This window comes from Triturus cristatus, chromosome 1_2 (genome assembly GCF_964204655.1).
Source record: "Triturus cristatus chromosome 1_2, aTriCri1.1, whole genome shotgun sequence".
Classification (NCBI taxonomy): Eukaryota; Metazoa; Chordata; class Amphibia; order Caudata; family Salamandridae; genus Triturus; species Triturus cristatus.
In genome coordinates, this window is record NC_140580.1 from 238,583,975 (window position 1) to 238,605,111 (window position 21,137).

Genomic DNA, 21,137 nt, shown 5'->3' on the forward strand with positions numbered 1-21,137 from the left:
ATAAATACATAACTTAGCATTTAAAAAAACGTACAAATTCACTGAAAAAACCATAGGTTTCACACACGTTATAGTTAGGAATTAGCATTTAAAAAACCTTGCAAATTCACTTACAAAAACCATAGGTTTCACACAAGTTATAGTTAGCTGTACATTTCACTCGTAAAAAACCAATGAAATTCCACGTTATAGTTAGATCAGGTAACTATAACTTGCGCGACCGCAATGCACAATGTGTCATTTCAGATGTCATCATTGATGTCATGAGTGATGTCACTGACCATGTCATAACTGATGTAATATGGGACGTCATCAGCAGTGCATTGCGGGGGCGCAAGTTATAGTTACCTGATCTAACTATAACGTGGAATTTCATTGGTGTTTTACGAGTGAAATGTACAGCTAACTATAACTTGTGTGAAACCTATGGTTTTTTAAGTGAATTTGCAAGGTTTTTTAAATGCTAATTCCTAACTATAACGTGTGTGAAACCTATGGTTTTTTCAGTGAATATATATATATTCACACACAAACCATGTGCACAGCTAACTTTTGCCCCTCACTACCACTTACAGTTTTTAATGCTAGCACAAAACTGCGGCTGATTTACACAAATGACAACTTGAAACATCATCCAGTCAAAAACGAGCCTGTGAAAGTAACTTGAGGATAAGCGGGTTTTGTAACATGTTTCATCACCAAGCGAACAACAACAATGATCGTGTCCGGTGTGTGCACACAATTGCTATTAAACATGGTTTAATGCGAAACGGAGGCACTCCTTAAAAAAAAAAAAAGATCATAAGCAATGGTAACTCCATCTCTGCACAGAAGTGACCAGTGGAGACCAGTGGGTACCAGTGCGGCCAACACAGCAGAGGACAGGAGTGGACTGTTCATTTTCTGCACTGATTCTGTCGTTGACATAAAATATGTCCCGCCCTGAACAGACAGACTCGTTTCTAGGCTTGACGGTAACCTCTTTGATGGAAGTCATAAAGCGGGGCAGACACCCCGCTTGTAAAATTTTGGAAGTGACATGGAGCAAAGTGCTTCTCCGGCCAATGCTGAGCGCTTGCACTATGGGTGAGGGGGGCCTCGGACGGCGTCGAAGCTGGGGTTTACGGCGCTAATCATCAGCAGCAAAGCACCTGAGGAGACGTTTACTTCTCCCGCCTTCGATGGTTTAAGTGGGCCGGGGGGGACCTGCTAGTGGCCAGAGGCACGGGCCCTTCAGTAGCACTGCTAAGAGCCATCACTTTTAATTGACTGACCTCAATAGCTGCTTGTAATGAAGACATCAACCAGGAAGATTCAGGTAGATTGGTTTATTCCATAGAAAAGACCCCATCCACATAACAGGTCTTGTAGGTATGAAAGCTAGGCAGCAACTGTCCTCTAGAGGTTACATCATCAGACTCATCCAGAGGATAACATTCTACAGTGCCTAGCAAAATAGATGACATCTCAAGATGCCACACATCTCCATCCTTTATAACAGAAACAAATGAGTCTACCGCTAAACCGTAAACATGAAATAACAACAATAAACATGACCTATTTAACAAAATCACACAAAAACTTGGGTGGAGAAGAGATTCTTGAAGACCTGCGAATAGCAACATGGCTAGGTTTAGCTTCTGCAGAATTTGAATCAAATTGACCAGCTACAAAATCTTTCCTAACCACCACCACCCTGTTTAAATTCCAAATACGATGATCCGCAGTCTTTATAGCGTTGTTGAAAATTTTGGTTACTTGGATGGGTTTCAAAAACCCTGACATGGATTTCTTCTTTGAGGGATTCTTTATAAGAACCCAATCCCCAACCTTGACTAAAGTTTTTCTAACAGACTTTCCTAAATCATGGATTCTTTTCCTGGCTTCTACACTTTCAGACTCATGCAGTTTCCAACTTTTATTTTCATTCTCACCCAGTAAACCAGGTTGCATATTGTTTACCCAAGGAGGGGCAATCAGAGTGTTTGGGCATCTAGACCTAAACAATTCAAAGGGAGTTCTATTCGTCACAGAGTGAGGGGACACTCTGTAAGCCTCCACCTTTTTCCAAATCGGAGTACGCCAATCCAAACTATTCGCCCGTGCCATGCGGATGGTTTCTTTAAGCACACGGTTAAATCTCTCAACCATCCCATTTGTTTCTGGATGGTACAAGGAAGACCTTTTATGTTTAATACCACGTGCTTCCAAAAATAATTGCATTTCCTTAGACACGAACTGTACCCCATTGTCAGTTAGGATGCTATCAGGCAATCCTTCCCTAGCGAATATTTTTTTCAAGAAAACTTATGACATGCCTAGTTTCAACTCCTCTGGAGATTCCAATCTCAGGCCACCTAGAGAAAAAGTCTATTAGTACAAACACATACCATTCGGTACCAGAAAACTGTATTGGACCCAGAATGTCTAAACCTACTTCTTTCCAAGGAGCATCTGGTCTGTCTCTTATGGTCATGGGTTGCGTTTTAGGTTTGGCTACCCTCTCACTAAGGGTACATTTTACGCAATCTCTTATCACACGTTCAACCTGTAGATCCATGCCTGGCCACCAATAATTTAATCGAAGTCTTTCCTTTGTCTTAGAAACACCCTGATGGGTCATATGTGCCAACGATATAAGCTCTACTCTAACAGAATTGGGAGGGATGAGCCTTAAACCTCTAAAAAGGAGTCCATCGCGTTGAGACAGTTGATCACGCACATGCCAATATTTTGCCAAGCTTGCATCCTCCTTGTGTTTTAATTCCCAACCCTTGTTAATTATTTCCGACACTTTAGTTAGCTCTATATCTTGTTGTAAAGCTTCCTGCCATTTGCATTTGTCAATTACTTTCTCTTCAAAGACACAAACCACATCATCATCTTGTTCACACTCTTCTGAATTCTGGTCATCCTCAACAACCAGTCTGGACAATGCATCGGCTACTTTATTTTCCACCGCAGGCAAGTACTTCACCTCAAATTTATAATCTTGTAGACCCACGATCCACTTCGTTATCCTGCTTGACACTGCATCAATACCTTTATTCCTAAAGATCTCGCACAACGGTTTATGGTCAGCCCTGACTTCAAACTCACCACCCCAAAGGAAATTCTTTAGTTTTCTTATAGACCAATAAACAGCAAGTGCTTCTCTCTCAATCACGGAGTAGCACAATTCAGCGCCCCTCAAACTCCTTGACAAGAAGAGAATCACTTGTTCTTGAGAACGCCCTTCTTGTAGTAAGACAGCTCCCAACCCCTTTAAACTTGCGTCCGTGACTAAAATACATTTCTTTTCCGGATCAAAACTACACAGTTTAGGAGCAGTTTTCAATTTCTCTTTGATTGCATCGAACTCTTTTTCACAGCTGTTATCCCAAAGAAATTCAGAACCTTTGCGGAGCAACGCTCTCATGTGAACACATAAGGATGCAAATCCACTTACAAATTTACTATAATACTCGGCCATACCGAGGAAGCTCATAAGTTCTTCTTTATTCTTTGGGGAGGCTAGATTTTCTATAGCAGTAATTAAACTTTCTTTTGGTAAAACACCACCCTTAGATATGGTGTGTCCTAAATACTCAATGGAGTCTCTTCTAAATTTACATTTCTCTATCTTTACCATCAGGTTGAACTCTTGTAACCTATTCAACACCATGTACAGTCTATCATCATGCTCGTTAGTATCACCTCCAAAGATCAATATATCATCTTGGTAAACCCTAACGCCCGTAAGGCCTTTCAAAACCTTTTCCAGCGCTCTTTGGAAGACTGAGGCTGCTGATACAAGGCCAAAGGTAAGTCTTGAAAAACGAAAAGTGCCAAAAGGAGTGACAAACGCCGTTAATCTTTCGAAACCTCATCTAATTTGACGATAAGCCGACCTTAGGTCAATGGTGCTGAACACCTTTGCCCCCTTTAACAGCATTAACATGTCGTTAATCTTAGGCAGCGGATAACGGTCGACAACAACACTCCTGTTCAATTCGCGAAGGTCCACACACAAACAAAGATCCATCCCCCTTCTTTGCGGCGACCACCGGAGCAACCCATTGTGTAGCTTCTACCTCTTTAATCACCCCTTCCGATTTTAAGCGTTCTAGTTCTATTTTGACCATTTCTCTTACTGCAATTGGTACATTCCTAACCTTGCAACAAATAGGTTTTGCATTCTCAACCATACGAATATGATGAAGGTACCCTTTGAGGCACCCTAACTTATCTGAGAACACACTTGGGAATTTCGTTTTCAAACTCTCACAAAATCCTTTATCCACAGTATTCTGACTAACAAACTGAATTGTAATTGTAATTTTTTTTTTTTTTTTTTTTTTTTAAGTATGATGGGGGGGTGAGGAATTTGGGTCCAACATAACTCCTAGATCCCTCTGGTGGAACCAGCTCAAAATGCTGTCTCCTTTTTGCGAAATATAAATTTTAGCGCTTGTTAACCTGTTTTGATAGTCAATTAAACCCCAGAAATAGCCAGACAATTTAATGGGCTCCCCTCCGTATGCAAATGGTTTTATGTCAGGGCGAAAGACTTACCTTTCCACAAACTTCTTTGGTATAGAAATCCTTTGAGATAATGCTAATCTTTGCACCCGAGTCAAACAGAACTTTAGTGGGTCTTCCTTCCACTAAAATTTCATCTACAGGACATTTTTTCCCTTCCTCACTCTGCACAGCTTGAACCTGTATTTGGCCACAGTCTACCTCATCTTGACATTCATAAGTATCATCCACATCATAGTACACTTCACTTATTTTGCCTCTGTAGTTCTTCCTTTGCACATGACAGAGAAATGACCCTTCTTTTTACATTTACTGCACGTGACCTTCCACCCTGGGCATTGTCTGTCATTTGCAAAGTGTCCTGTTTTTCCACAATGGAAACATTTCACATTTGAGAAATCAAATTTCTTTCCTATTTCTTTTGAATTGTCCATCTTCTCATTACCCTGGTTACCTGTTGTCACTCTAGGTTTAGTGGCAACAGCTTGAATGGAATTTCTTTCTTTGGTTTCACCATTTTTCTTTATGACATCAACACATTTTAATGAAGGTTCTATTCTTTTTGCAATTACAATTACGTCATCCAAAGTTGGCTCATCTTTTTGCCACAATTCTTCCCTAACGCGTTCAATGCTGCAACCCAGCATGAACTGATCTCTTATTCGCTCATCAAGAGTTCCCTCAAATTTACACGACGAAGCTAATTTCCTAAGAGATGTAACAGTTCTCTATACTCTCGTCTTCTAATTGATTTCTCCTCCCAAAATGGTATCTCTCGAAAATGGTACTGACTTTGGGCAAGTAATGTTTGTCAAGCTTAGCAATGCAAATTTCGTATTCGTTAAGGCTGCGATCATGAAGTTCAGGAAGGTGATCAAAAACTTCCTGTCCTTCGGAACCCAAACAATGTAAAAGTAGTGCGGTTTACCTCTCTGCACTTAGGGATGAGCCACACACTCTCGCATACCTTTCAAAAACCTTTCTCCATTTAATGGGGGGGGAGGAAATCACCTGGCGTTGACAAAACAAACGGGGGTGCAGTAACGTTCTGCATTTTTTTCCCCGTCCCTCAAACACTAGCTTTAATGATTATGCTACTTACCAGTATGCATCAGTTCTTGGCATGTAGGGCTGCTGACATTCATATCTGTGCATAGATCGCCGCCTAGTGTTGGGTCCGGATGATTGCACATTGTTGTCCTGGAAGAGTCTTCGAAGTATCACGAGATAGGTGGCTCCTCCCCTGGACTACAGTGCGCATGGGCATCCTCTCCATCCTTAGATTGTTTTTCGCCATTGTGGCAGTGATGGAGTAGATATAGTAAGTGATGGCCATGCTATACAGAAAATACTGAGTGCTGCAGCCGCGACAGGCGCCGGGGAGGAGGGTGGGCGATATGACTGTCAGCAGCCCTACATGCCAAGAACAGATGCATACTGGTAAGTAGCATAATCAGTTCGAGGCATGTGGGCTGCTGAATTCATATCTGTGCATAGAATATATAGCAGTACCCCCCCTAGCGGCGGCTACCTGTGCCAGCTGCAGCAGTCTGGAAAAGAGTTTTGAGAACAGCCTGTCCTACAGCTGCTTGCTGCCTTGAGTGTACATCTACGCAGTAGTGTCTGGTAAATGTATGTATAGTGGACCATGTGGCTGCTCTACAAATTTCGTGTAAAGGGATGTTTCCTAGGAAAGCCATGGATGCCCCTAACTTTCGTGTTGAGTGGGCTCGTGGGGGAACCGTTAATGTGCGTTTAGCTTTGTGATAGCAAATCTGAATGCATTTAACGATCCATCTGGCTATTCCTGTTTTGGAAATGGCGTTGCCTTTGTGTTGTGGAGAGAAGGCAACGAAGAGTTGTTTAGTTTTTCTAAAAGCCTTTGTCCGGTCAATATAGTACATGAGAGCCCGCTTTACATCTAGTGTATGAAGCATTCTTTCCGCGACATTTTGCGGATTTTGGAAGAAAACGGGCAGTTCGACAGTTTGATTAATGTGGAACTGTGATATGACTTTGGGCATGAACTTGGGGTTGGTGTGTAGGACAACCCTGTTTGCGTGGACCTGAATGAATAGCTCCTGAATGGTTAGTGCCTGGAGTTCACTAACTCTCCTTAAGGAAGTGATGGCAACCAGGAAAGCCACTTTCCAGGTGAGGAATTGAATCTCACATGAATGGAGAGGTTCAAAGGGCGGACCCATCAGTCTGGTGAGGACCAAGTTGAGGTTCAACACGGTGCTGGTGGGCGTCTTGGGGGAATTACTCGTTTAAGTCCTTCCAAGAAGGCTTTGATGGCAGGCACTCTGAATAAAGAGAGGTGCTGCCTGTTTTGGAGATCGGCTGCTATTGCTGTTAAATGGATACGTATCGAGGTGTATGCCAGATTGCATCGGTATAGGTGTAAGAGGTAGCAGATTATGTTTTGAATGGATGCGTCTAGCGGGTTAATGTCATTGTTGTTGCAGTAAATGACAAACCTCTTCCATTTAGCTGCATAGCAAGCTCTGGTAGTGGGTCTCCTGGCCTCCTTGATGATCTCCATACAGTCAGGTGGCAGGTTTAGGTAGCCAAACTCTAAGACTTCAGGAGCCAGATTGCCAGGTTCAGCTGTTGCGGATCTGGGTGCTGAATTTCGCCATGGTTCTGCGTTAAAAGTGCGGGTTTAATCTGCAGCCTTTGAAGCGGCACCACGGAAAGTTCCAGAAAGGTGGTGTACCATGGCTGGCGCGCCCACGTTGGAGCAACTAGGATGAGTGTCAGTGAGTGCTGTCGCAGTTTGCGTGCCACCAGCGGTATTAATGGCGCTGGGGGAAAAGCGTACGCAAATCTGCCGGACCAGTTCATCCATATCGCATTGCCCTGCGACTATGGATGTGGGAACCTGGCGGCAAAGCTTTGGCATTTTGAGTTTTCGTTTGTGGCGAATAGGTCTATCTCTGGATGACCCCACTGCTGGAAGTACGGTTGGAGTACTGATGGGTGTAGCTCCCACTCGTGCATCTGGTGGCTGTGTCTGCTGAGCAGATCAGCCATCTGGTTGTCCTTGCCAGGGAGGTGTTCCGCCATGAGGAATATGTTCCTTTGAATGGCCCACTTCCACATGCTCTGAGCCAGATGAGACAACTGTGGAGAGTGTGTTCCTCCCTGCTTCTGTATGTAGTACATGGCAGTCATGTTGTCCGTCCGGATCAACACGACTTTGTTGCACAGGTGTACTTTGATTGCCTTCATGGCTAGGAAGATTGCCATCAGTTCCAGAAGGTTGATGTGCATCTTCTTTTGCTGTGTCGTCCATAGTCCCTGCACTGTGTAATTGAGTACATTAGCTCCCCATCCCTGAAGAGAGGCGTCCGCTGTCAGTACTATTTGTGGAACAGGCTCTTGGAACGGTCGGCCCTTGCAAAGGTTTTGTGGATTCCACCAATGCAGAGAGTTGTATGCCCGACCGCTTACCAACACTAGGTCTTTTAATTGCCCGTGAGCCTGATTCCATTGACGTGCCAAGCACTCCTGAAGCGGGCGCATATGTAGTCTCGCGTGTGGGACTATGAAAATGCAGGAGGCCATCATGCCTATCAACTGCATGAATACTCGCGCAGGAAGGGAGTGCTGAGGTTGGAATTTGGAGATCACCTGTTGCATGCTGTTGATTCTCACAAGTTGGCTGAGCTGTGGCAGCCAGAGTGTCGATCGTTGCGCCTAAGTACTGTTGTAAGTGCGCAGGTTGGAGACTTGATTTTGGGTAATTTAGTGAGAATCCCAGACCGTGGAGAAGGTGAATGGTATGGGACATGTGGGTGGCACATTGTTGTGCTGACTTGGCCTGAACTAGCCAGTCGTCCAGATAAGGGAAGACGTGAATGTTTTGTCTTCGCAGATGCGCGGCCACCGTTGCCAGGCACTTGGTAAAGACCCTGGGTGCTGTTGTTACTCCGAAGGGGAGAACTTTGAACTGATAGGGATTCCCTTGAATAGTGAATCTGAGGTATTTCCTGTGTGAAGGGTGTATTGGTATGTGGAAGTATGCATCCTTCAGGTCTAGCGTAGCTAGGAAATCTCCCTGACTGAGTAGTGGGAGAACCTGCTGGAGGGTGAGCATATGGAAATGCTCCGATAGTATATATAGGTTTAGGGGTCGCAGGTCTAGGATAGGTCTGAGCGAGCCGTCCTTTTTTGGGATTAAGAAGTACAGAGAGTACACCCCTGTGCCCTGCTGGTCGATGGGCACTACTTCTATTGCCCCTTTTGTGAGCATAGCAAGCAGTTCTTGCTGGAGTAAATTTAAGTGTTCGGCTGACATAGGACGGTGCTTTGGTGGTATGTTGGGTGGAGTGGAAGTTAGTTCTAGACAGTACCCATGTTGGATGATGTCCCTGACCCACCTGTCCGTGGTGATGTTCTTCCATGCAGACAGGAACAGCTGGAGTCGTCCCCCGACAGGTGTTATGTGGTCGGGGGGTAAGGAGAGGGCGTCACTTTGTTTTTTGGAAAAGACCTGGTGTTGCCATCGCCACGTCCCCTGCCTTTGGTGCTGGATCCACGATATCCACCCCTGTTTTTGTCATAGGTGCTTTGTGCGCCACTTTTAGTATACTGCTGTTGTGACCCCTGACCCCTTGTTGTGCCTCTATTTCCAGTGCGACGAAAGGAGCCACTACAAAATTGCTGCGTTTGCAGAGCCCCCATTGATTTCGCAGTGTCAGTGTCTTTCTTTATCTTTTCTAGGGTAGTGTCAACGTCTGGGCCGAATAAGAATTCTGTGTTAACTGGTAAGTTCAGAATATTGTTTTGGATCTCGGGTTTGAAGCCGGAGATTCTTAACCATGCATGACGTCTTAGCAGGACGCTTGTGTTTATTGCCCTAGCCGCTGTGTCAGCTGCGTCAAGGGCACATTTTATGGATGCATTAGTGAGGAGTTGTCCTTCTCTAATGAGTAGCTCCGCTGACTCCTTATACTCATCTGGTAGATGTTGGAGCAGTGACTCCAGTGTCGTAATGTGACCTGTCATAACGTGCCAGGAGTGCCTGTGTATTGGCAATGCGCAGGATGTTCGCTGCTTGCGCTGCAATGCGTTTGCCCGATGTTTCTAGTACTTTTGACTCCTTGTCTGGGGGAGGAGCATCACCAGTCGTTTGTGAGTGGGCTCTCTTGCGAGCATTGGCAACCACCATGGAGTCTAACGGCAATTGACCCCTAATGTATTTAGGGTCACCGGGTGCAGGCTTGTATTTTTTTTTCAATCCTAGGATTTAACACCCGGGCTCTTGTGGTGTCCTTGAAAATGTCTTTAGCAGGTTTGAGAGCCCCTTTTAACATGGGCAGGGTTTGGACAGTTCTTTCTGAAGATGCGAAAGTGTCAAGCAGGAAGTCTTCCTCAATGGCATCAGAATGGAGTTCCACCCCATGATGAGCAGCAGCCCGCTCGATGAGGGCATTAAATGCAGCTGTGTCCTCGGTAGGAGACGTTTTTACGTTATAGAGTTGCGCATCTTGAGTATGTGGCGCGACACTTTGGTCTGTGGGGTCATCCCATGCCTGATCCGGGTCTTGTAGGTGCTCATCAGGATCTACGTCTCCAGGGTAGATGGAATCTTCCCCGCCATAGTCCTGTATTGCGTCCGATTCGGAGGGGGTAGGGGAAAAGGACTGCGGATCTGGATGGAAGTGTTGGAAGTGTTCTTGGAGCACTGGTTTCTGCTCCGCCGGCAGTTTGCGTTTAAGAGGAATTTTGTAGGGCTCCTCTTCCCTAACTGGCGTTATCTTGCGCTTGTGGAGCATTAACTTGCCAGTGTCGGCGTCGATAAATTGTGGCCCCGAAGACTCTTGTTCTGTAAGGCCAGAGGTGGTGGACTGTGTGTGGAGGACACGTGTCCGAATTTGAAATAGTTTCGGTGCCGATGCCGGTGGCAGCCCAAACGTAATGTTGGAGGGCTTGAGTGTGTCGGGACCCGAGATAGAGTGGAGGGTTGCCCGGTCACGGATGCGTTGTAAAGATGCGGAGAACTGCTGCACAGTGAACGCAGATGGTGGTTTGATGGGCCCCTTAGTAGTAGACGTCGAGGCCAGCCCCGACTTTGTTGTAGGAAGGGGGTCACTGGCCTGAAAGGATGTATCGACAGTCGACGTAGTCTAGGACTTCATCGGCGCCGGTGCGCTAGGCGTTGTGGTAGCCGGGGCGGCCATCTTGACTGCGGAGGTTATGGCCTTCGGTGTCAGCGCCGAAGGTCTCGGTGCCTTGCGGTGCCCGAGGGCGTGCTTTTTCTGGGTGGCAACCGTATCCGCTGCGGTGAGCTCAGCGCCGAAGTCTCTTTGTACGCGGTCGGAGCCGACGACTCTTTTCGGCGTCGGAGCAGTGGATGGTTTAGACTCCTTCGATCCGACCACCACCAGTTTCACTTTCGTTTTTGAAGGGACTGGAGCGATGGATGGTTTTGGGTTTAACAACCCGGTCGTCTTCGGTAATAGTGGCTCTTGCAGAGTGTTCGAGGCCGGACCGGAAGGTGGGGCCGAGGAACCATGTGTTTGATCTTGGGTAACGCCTGAAGGCGATCCCTCAACCGGAGCCTGATGACGACGTACAGTTTCGGCCTCCGTTTCGACGGATTGGCCTAGCTCTTTGGGAGAGCTGTCTTCTTCGGCCCCGTCGTAGTCTCCTACCTCATCGACGGTTTCTTCACGTCGAAAGATCACTTCGTCGTCGTCGTCCGATCGGGAATCGTGTTCTGAAGCGGGGCTAGAGACACTTCTTCCACGCTCTCGGCGTCCTCGGTGCTGAATATGTTGGTGGGAGCAGGCGCTGCTTGCTGCGCCTCCAGCCTCGCTGCCCGTCGGTTCTGCAGAGTCTTCGTAGATCGGAACCGTGCACAGGCCATGCATTTTGATTCGTCGTGATCCAGCGAGAGACATTTATTACAGACGGGGTGGACGTCGATATGAGGGTACTTCGCGTGGCATAACGGACACCTCTTGAATGGAGTCTCGATTCCATCGATCGAACGTCGAACCAAACTGGTCAGAAGTTGGAAGAGGGTGCGGAGCACTAAAGCTAGTCGGCGACACCGAACGGTAACTATACCGACGAAAACTAAAGGCCTTTTGGCCTAAAACTAAGTATTCCTAAGTTGAGCTAAGATGGTCACATCCGAACCCAATGGCGGAAAAAAACAATCTAAGGATGGAGAGGATGCCCATGCGCACTGTAGTCCAGGGGAGGAGCCACCTATCTCATGATACTTCGAAGACTCTTCCAGGACAACAATGTGCAATCATCCGGACCCAACACTAGGCGGCGATCTATGCACAGATATGAATTCAGCAGCCCACATGCCTCGAACAGATATAAACTAAATTAGCAAACTATTACACTTTTTTTTTTTTAATTTACAACTTCAGTTAGTTAATTAAAGCAATTTTCCGTAGCAACATAAATAAATTACCCCATTTAAAAAAAAAAAAAAAATTGTGACACACAAGAGTGTGCGTGTCACTGTTTTAGAGTTAAAGTTAGAAGAAAGTGTGTGTATCACTGTTAGGATACACTTCAAATTTACCTTCAACCTGTTGAAATGAATAAAAAGCTGAAATGAGAAACAAAATGATAAATATAGGGTTTTGTCTCCTTAATGTAAGCGCCGAGTGCTGGAGGCGGTCATATTCCTTTCATATCTGTGTTTTCTTAGTTTTCGCCGGCGCGTTTAACGCAGAGAGGAGAGTTGTTTTCCATTGCTAAGCAACCACGCGTCTCGTGCAGGGACGTAGGTGCGTCTATACGCGCTTGCCGTAGAAGAGTTTCGTGTGGAGACGCAGGCTGTCGGGGTGACGGAGTGATGAAGGCTGTGTTCCAGGGAAGGAACAGAACTCGCGGGGCACTCAACTTCGCTGGACTCGAACACTCGTCCACGAGGTGAGTGCGTGCAGTACTTTTTCAAACATAAACCTTACAGCTGAATTTTCTCGAGCGTACACCGACGTGGCGAAACTCCCCAGAGCCAAATCAGTTGATGCACCGTTTAGATAAACTCAGGGGTGGGGCACAACACGTCAACAGAGATTTGCCCAGTTTAGAGTAAATCGGCAGTGGGGCACAACACGCTCCCTGTCCCAAAAGTGAAGGAAAGTTCCAAACCACAGTGGGCAGCACCCTAACCGGGCACAGATGCAAGCCCTGAGTGACAACGCCGTCTCCTTCTACCCAAACAAAGTGTCTGTGCCCAAGGCAAAGTCCAGACAGGCGACGCTATGTGCCTCAAATTAAAACCAATATCAATCCACAAAGGGGTACCGGCGAAGCAATCCAGAGAGGCACCTGTGTAGAAGATAAAACGCCAGTTCTACTCCACACTAAAATCAAGTAGAAAAAATACGTGAAGAGTAGGTTTCACCAGCAGTTTCTCAGCTTTGAAGAAGAAATGTTGAGATCTTTTCAATGGTAGAAATAATCCTTTAAAGTGTAGAAATCAATGCCTTCAGGTGTATCCCATCCTCAGTCGCCAAATGTAATGAAGACATCAACCAGGAAGATTCAGGTAGATTGGTTTATTCCATAGAAAAGACCCCATCCACATAACAGGTCTTGTAGGTATGAAAGCTAGGCAGCAACTGTCCTCTAGAGGTTACATCATCAGACTCATCCAGAGGAGAACATTCTACAGTGCCTAGCAACATAGATGACATCTCAAGATGCCACACGGCGCATTGCCCACTCTTGGGGTCCCCAGGACCAGTCCCCCGGCTGGGGACACTAATCGATTTAGAAACGATTAAATACAACTGAGGGGCAACTGCCTTTATTAAACCTTCAATCTTCATTACTGGTGAGAGTTAAAAACTAGGGGCCTAGCAGAGAAGTGCTTCCATGCTGGGCCACGGAGAGCCTTTTAATATTTACACCCGGCACAGCTCTGATCCTGGGAGCGCCACCCCTGGCACTCACTCTGGTGCCACATGGCACTGGGGTTGTGTGGTCAGCACCCTCTGGGCAGAGAAGTGCTTCCATGCTGGGCCACGGAGAGCCTTTTATATATTTACACCCGGCACAGCTCTGATCCTGGGAGCGCCACCCCTGGCACTCACTCTGGTGCCACATGGCACTGGGGTTGTGTGGTCAGCACCCTCTGGGCAGAGACGTGCTTCCATGCTGGGCCATGGAGAGCCTTTTAATATATACACCCAGCACAGCCCTGATTCTGGGAGCGCCACCCCCTGCCACTGCAGCGCACTCTGGTGCCACAGGGCACTAGGGTTGTGAGGTCGGCATCCTCGGGGCAGAGAAGGGCAACCAAGACTCGTGTTTCTGTGTCAGTCACTGGCCCTGCTGCACCCAGTGATGACACATCACCTCGTTTTAATCTCCAAGATAGCGCTGTACCACAGCACCTGGGTGGTTGGGAGCTCACCAACCACTCTAAGTGCTAAAGACAAAGCACGGCGGCAAAAAAAAAACACAATAGCTCACTCACTTACCATGGGGCAGTTGCTGCCTCCCAGACCTGCTAATTCCATCAGGGAGTGGAGTCCCACCCTGTCACCAAATGCTCCCTCTGCTGTAATCGTGCTCGCAACATGGTGCAAGAGCCAAAACTCACATCAAAAGAGATTCCCCACCCCGCCCCTCCCGGGCAAAAGGAAGCCCCGGGACCATCCCAAAACACTATCCTGGTGTGAGGGGCTTAGTCTCACACGGCAACAGAAGGCACCCCTATAACCGGCTACACACCCCTTTTCTAAGAGCTCACGATTGTTACGATTCCCCTCGAAAAAGCATTTTAGACTCTCCCGTATGCCCCACCAGAAACACGGGATAATAAATGAAGGATTCGCCAGAATGAACAAAAGAGACGTGACCCGCGAGACCACCACTTGCATGAGGAAATTTTACTTCACGGCCAACCTGTGGCATGAAACCCCCACAGGCGACCTGCAGAGGCTAAACTTAGGCGCACAGCCAGTTGCCTGCAATGACCCTTTTGTGAGAGTACCACCTCAACGCAAAACAGCACGTGGCACTTCTCTGGCGTGCAGCATTTAAACATACCACTCCCTCCATCAAGGGATTCTAACACAGAGCAGACACAGGCTGTGGGGCGCTTTTTTTTTTTTCCACAGAGCCCCCATTTAATTACATTTTAATTATGTTTGAAACAAAGCTGTTGGGACTGCCTTCAACGTAAAAGAACAGGAAAGTGACCAACGCACCCAGCCCCCTTAAAAGCCGTAGCGTGAGTGAGGGGAGAAGGGGGTGCATTTTATGACCGGGTAGTAGAAACTCCCCCTCCGGCTCAACTTTCCATTACTCAGGCTCCCCTCTGCAAGTCCGGGAGGTAAAAATCCACTAAAAATCCCAAATAACTGCCCCCTGGTCCGGTGTAAACGGCGGGGTTCCCAACATCCAGGTTAAATCCAAGGGCCCCCAGGCGAAGGCACAGGGCGAGGAGAGCCGCGAGAGCGGGGAGGGCCTGGGGGGCTGCCATGGTCGGTCTCCTGGGTTCTCTGTGCGGATCGGCACTGCTCTCTGCCTCCTGTCCCGTCTCTACGGCCCCTGCTCCAGACTGCTCTTAAAACCGTGGCTCCGGGGTCTTTCCTGCCTGCGAGTCACTGCAGCGGGGTCTGGGAGGAGTCTGCCCAAAGTCACCGAGCCCCCTCTAACTCCGGCGCAGGGGCCTGCCTGCCCCAGGCATTGGAACCAATTAGGTATGTCCTGTGACATTTACTTTTGGCTCTTTCAGACAGCCCACTTGGATGGGCTCATCTGCTTAAAAGGTTTCTTGTGTTTAAACACATGGCCCCATAAAGATAAGAAACCTTTTACGGCAGAAGGAAAGCAGACGAGCCCGTCCAAGTGGGCCGTCTGAAAGAGCCAAAAGTAAACGTCACAAAGAGCTCTTTCCCAATGGCTGGCCACCGTTTAGCATAAACAGTGACGCCAGCCAATGGGAAAGAGGGGCGGGACTTAAAGCCTTTACTGAAACTACCCTAAAAACGTTAAATCTCGCCAGCGAGACTGCGCATGTGCGCAGCCCACGCATCCGAGACCTAAAAACGACATAATACTAGTGTCCTAGCTGGTTGGCTGCTCCTCAGCTGTCACCACCAGACATGTTTCTGGACCCCTGGGTCGACAGCCTGCTGCTCTTAGGGGTCTGAAACAATGCACATCCTGGGACAAGGTGCAGTTCTCCTCCCCCAGGATGGGTAGGGTCCACGAAGTGGAAGCTTCAGAGGCTTGACACTTTTGTGAGCTACCCCAGGCCTTGGCTGCTTCCAGCAACTGGCCCCCACCAGTTCAGACCCCCACTTGGGGCGGGAGAATCGGTGGTAAAACCAAAAGAGGAAGGGAGGTGTGACCACCTTTGCCAGCCCCACCCCTCAGGTGGGGAAGGCGAGGTGAAGCACAACTCTTCATCCCCGCCATCTTGCAGATGGGGGACCAAGCCAACCAGAGTGAGGCATATGCCCCCTCCTCCCACTATAGGGCGGCATAATAGGGGGGGGTGAACCCTCCAAGGAAGGGACCCATTGGTCTCAACCTTTACTTGCCTGTAAGGCCCTGAAATCTAGTACTTAGAGGCAACTCTGAACCTTGCTTCCTCAGACAAGAATCGACAAGAAGAATGAACGAAGTAGCTGTGCTGAAACTAATAAGAGGACACCCACTGATGTGGCACCAGCCCTACCAGCCTGTCCCCCATCTCAAACCTGCTCCAGCAAAATCCCGGTGTGTCCTGGAGCCAGCAGCCTCAACACCAATGCCCTCCCAGAGGCAGTCTTGATGCATTCTGGCTCAGAATTTGATATCCAAAGTGGCTGTAGCAGTTAACAATGACTCTTCCTTTGAAGCGCCACGTGCGCTTCCAGCCATTGACAGCACCTCTCTGCTATCCCCCACCTCACTACGGCCCCACTTGTGCCCCTCTAAACAAGGTACACTGTAACCTTACGCCCCAGCCTTAATCTTCTTACTAGATAAGCTGACTGAAACTAGCTGCAACATACCTGGGCATCCACCAAAATACTTACATAGGAGCTCCTTTGCCACCCCAAAGTCACTCCTTTGCTGGTCCTATCTTACGTAGGTGAGCAAGCTCTCTGCATGCCAACCGAAGCCTGCTCCAATACCCTCTTCCTTAACTAAATACACTCTACCTTCCACCTGAGACATGTTTATAGCCTGCACTACCATGCCATTTCTATCCATACGCAATAGTCACCTACAAACTCATATAGGCCTCAACCTATCAGCTGCTGCACGGACAGCGTGTCAACCGTCTTGGTGTGGCGATGGCCCATCCCTCGCACTAACAAATCCTTGACCTCTGCTCTCCACTTACAGGCCAAAAGGGACTTCCCCTTTGTGGTGAAGGCTACCACTCTCCAGATATAGCCAGGAGGAGACAGGCACAGCCCAAATCCTGGTTCTTAAACACTGCCAGACTTAGGTTCTGCTATGGGCTCCATAAACAAAGACACCAGGAGAAAGCATCCACAGGAAACCATTAAAGCTTTGCAGATAATTGATGCACAAAAAGAGAAGAGAAGCCATTGAATAAGATGCAAGTAAACAGAGTGAAATAAAGCAAGTCCATTGTAAGCAATGGATGAGCTTCAAGACCCTGTAAATTATTGTTAGGCTATTGTGGTAGGCACGACCTAAAGATAAGGGACATTTGGTCCTTGTCCATAATGACAGAGTCCAGGTCTTTGACAAAGATAAACAAGGCTTGATGCATTGAGATCAGGAGGGGCAACAGTGGAAAGAAATGGGTGTTAGAGAAAAGATGGCGCTTACGCTTCGATAAATCAGCTTGGCTGCAGGTTATCAATCTGCCTCTTGGAGTCTGCCACTGGGTGCAGCGCTGCAGTGACTATCAAAGGTTACCTTTGAGATACCATCAACATTTACACTTGCCCAACAGTGTGCTGAACCCAAAATAAATGCGTTTAGTTCTCTCCCACTCAACTTGTTCAATTACGGTCTACTCCATTCAGTATGCTACTTTAATTGATGAAGTGTACATCAACACTGAAGTCTGATTATTGTATACTTCACATACATACCCCTGCTCCAGTCAAGACGAGAATTCTTTTGCTCTCTTCTAACAGCTTCACAACATCAGCGATAGTATTAATATCCTTACGCCTTTTTCTTTTCGGTGGTTCTGAAAGTAGGTTTATAACAATTTGCCACAAGGTCATGTCATCCAATTCTGGGGGAGGTATGGTGTCAGGCAATAAATTATTAAGGATTGTTCGAGGATCAGTGCCCAGCAGCAGATGTTGTTGAACAAATGTATAAGGCCCTTAAAATATAAAAAGAAGGGAAAAAAAAAAGAAATAAGAAAAAAAAAAACACTGTCAGCTCAAAACAAGGATTGGCAATGTCATGTAGTGTAAAGATTTTCATTAAGCTTCAGAAACTTAACATATAAGCAGGACAAACTGTCTTAAGAAAACTTGCAGGTACAGAGCAGGTGGTGGTGGCGGAAGCAGTGTAAAACAGACATTAGTGCATGCTAACACATTCGGTACAGCAAGTGCAGCAGTGGAGCAAACATCGCTCATTGTGGATAGCATGGTGCTTGGATGTCAGGTGCGAGAGTGTAAGGGTCAGGAAGGAAGATAGGCAGATGAGGCAAGGAAAGTAAGAGCATAGGGAACTGGAGGGGAAGTTGAATTGGAGAGAAAATAGAGACAATTGTTTCATTTAACAAAGGCACTGCAACACTTTAGCTAGTTAATCTTCCAGCCTCAGTATGTTGCCTCTAGCGAGAATTGGTCATGTGTGAAAAGCAGCAGTTGCGCTGTCTGGCCAGTTCAGCATGATACCTCAAGCCAGATATGCTGGAATACTGAATTTGGGGCATTAAGTACCTTCAACCTATTCCCCTCCCCCGCTCATAGTCTGGCATAGTGTTTAAGCAGTGTTACACTTAACCTTCCACCCCATCTCCTCCACCCCATCTCCCAAGGCGCTTCATCAAGTTGTATGCCTGTTCATGAGAAATAAACCCTGTCTTGCAAGGGCAACTCTTGCATCCAGGGGAACTAATAGTTTCTTACCCGTCGGTGTAGTCTTGCAGCTTGAAGAATTTTCTGGATTCACTATGCTGTGCATTATTCCGCCATCTAGTGGTTGGGTCGAGAATTATAGTATTTCTTCTCTCTTTTTTTTTTGCTGTTGGTGGGTGTCGACGACATTGTACCATTTGGTGCCCTTCTGTGACGTCGACGGGCTTCCTCCTAAAGCTCCCACCTTTGGTAACCATCTTCGGATTCTTTTTTTTTTTTCATTTTTCTCTGTCTTTCTCTTTATTCTCTCCTCCTTATAGTTCTTTCTTGGCAAATCGCTACAAAGTTTATGCACAGCATAGTGAATCCAGAAAATTCATCGAGCTGCAAAACTAAAACGACAGGGAAGAAACTATTCGTTTTGCAGCATGAATCTTTTCTGGATTCACTATGCTGTGCATAAACTTTGTAGCGATTTGCTGGTCTCGTGGTGGCTGGGTAGAAGATGAACTTTGGTTTGTAAATAGATGCCGTAAGACCTTTTGTCCTACTTGTGCTTCTTTGTTCATTTGAATGTCCACACAGTAATGTTTAGGGAATGTGTGCACAGAAGACCATGTTGCAGCCATGCAAATGTCCTGGATTGGAGTGCTAGCAAGAAATGCAATAGTTGCTCCTTTCTTCTTTATTGAATGCGCCCATGGCGCCCCTTGTAAAGTTCGTCCTGCTGGTTTGTGGCACAATTGTATGGCTTGTGCTATCCATCTTGTGATTGCAAAAAGGTTTCTTGGAAGACCAATAACCAAGAGCACAAAGGATACAAATAACTGTTTTGTTTTCCCGTATTGTTTAGTTCTTTCCACATAATAACGGACTGCTCTTCTTGCGTTAAGCGTGCAAAGCTATTTCCGCTTTGCTTTTAGGGTTTTGAAAGCAACTTGGTATTGGTATACCTTGATTTATGGGAAATTTTGACACTACCTTCGGCATGAATTGTGGATCTGTCCTCATGACAATCCTGTCACTATGCATTTGGAAGTAGGGTTCCTGTAGCGTTAGTGCTTGCAATTCATTAACTCTACGCAAGGATGTTATTGCTACTAAAAATACAGTCTTTATTGTAAGCATTTGTAGCAATCCTTTGGGTAGTGGTTCAAAAGGTGCTTTCATCATTTGTGCTAGAACTTGGTTTAGATTCCAAGTTGGTGCTGGTACCATCTTTGGTGGTGCAATTCTATTCGCCCCTTCTAGGAACCTTTTGACTACATGCGAGGTGAAGCAGCTCTTCCCCGTTTCCCCTCTTGTATACGCCACAATTGCTGCTAAATGTACTTTGTGATTAAATACATAATTTACTTTGTAGTAAATGTGTAAGGTATTTTAGCACTTATTTCTTTTGTAATCTTTCTTGATCGACACTTTTGAAGACACCATTGGGTGTACCTTTTCCATTTTACTATATAACATTTCCTTGTCGTTTGCTTCCTAGCTTCTCTTAGAATTCTCACATCTCAAACTACCAGAAAGCACAATGGTTGTTCTAAGTCCTCAGGAGCCATGCTGCTAGGCCCAAGCTCTCTGGTTCTAGATGAAGCACTTTTTCTGTCCTGCATCGTTACCAAATCCTTTCTTTTTGGAAGTTTGTGCATTGTACCTTGTGAGATATCCATTAGTTCCGAGAACCATGTTTGTCTGGCCCATTGTAGCGCTATGAAAATCATTGTCATCTTTCTGATTCTGCATTTGTTGATTACTTTGTTCAGTAATGGTATTGGGGGGGAAAAGCATACGCAAATATCCCTGACCAGTCTATCTATAGCGCATTCCCTAGGGACTGGTTGCAAGGTTGCCTGGATGCGAAGTCTTGGCATTTTGCATTGTTGGGTGTTGCAAATAGGTCTATTTGTGGTGTTGCCCATTCTTTGAAAATTCTTTGTACTTCTATTTGGTTCAGTTCCCACTCGTGGGATGCGGTTTGTCTGCTCAGTCTGTCTGCTTCTAGATTGTCCTTCCCTGGTAGGTGTATTGCTAACATGTCTATCTGTTTTGGATTTGCCCATCTCCAAATCTGTTGTGCTAGAGTTGAAAGTGCTACCAACCGAGTCCCTCCTTGTTTATGTGAAACATAGTTGTAGTGTTGTCGGTTTGTATAAACACCCTTTTCCCGTATAGCGATTTCTGAAAGGCTTTTAAGGCTAAGAACACAGTTTTTAGTTCCAAGATACAGATGGGTTTCACCACATCACAATCACCTTACTTTGAGATTGTTCATGTGTGCTCCCCAACCTACTAGGGTAGGGACACATCTGTTATGGTCACTGTTGGAGTTGGAGGTGTGAAAACACTCCTTTGTTCTAGGTTTGCTTTGCTCCACCATGCCTTCTCCTGATGAACTCTGTGACAACCACAACATTCTCCCAACTCCCTGTAGCTTGTGCCCATTATGTTTGGAGCCATTCTTGAAATGGTCTCATGTGCAGACGAATATTGGGAACTAAATGAATGCATGAGGCCATAATTCCTAGTAATTTCTCCACTGTCCTCACTGTCAGATGATGCACCTTCTGGTATAGAGGAGTCTCCTTCAATAGAGCTGTTCTTTTTTTG

The 21,137-nt window shown here is 46.5% G+C and overlaps 1 protein-coding gene across 6 annotated transcripts in view; it reads right to left on the bottom strand.

The window, feature by feature from the left end:
- SIRT1 (sirtuin 1) overlaps positions 1–21,137 on the bottom strand; it is a 647,146-nt gene that overhangs the window by 485,360 nt on the left and 140,649 nt on the right. For all 6 annotated transcript variants that reach the window (XM_085603543.1, XM_085603538.1, XM_085603542.1 and 3 more), the window contains one exon: positions 17,580–17,821. In XM_085603543.1, coding sequence (XP_085459669.1) covers positions 17,580–17,821 — 242 coding nt within the window. The remainder of the gene's footprint in view (positions 1–17,579; positions 17,822–21,137) is intronic.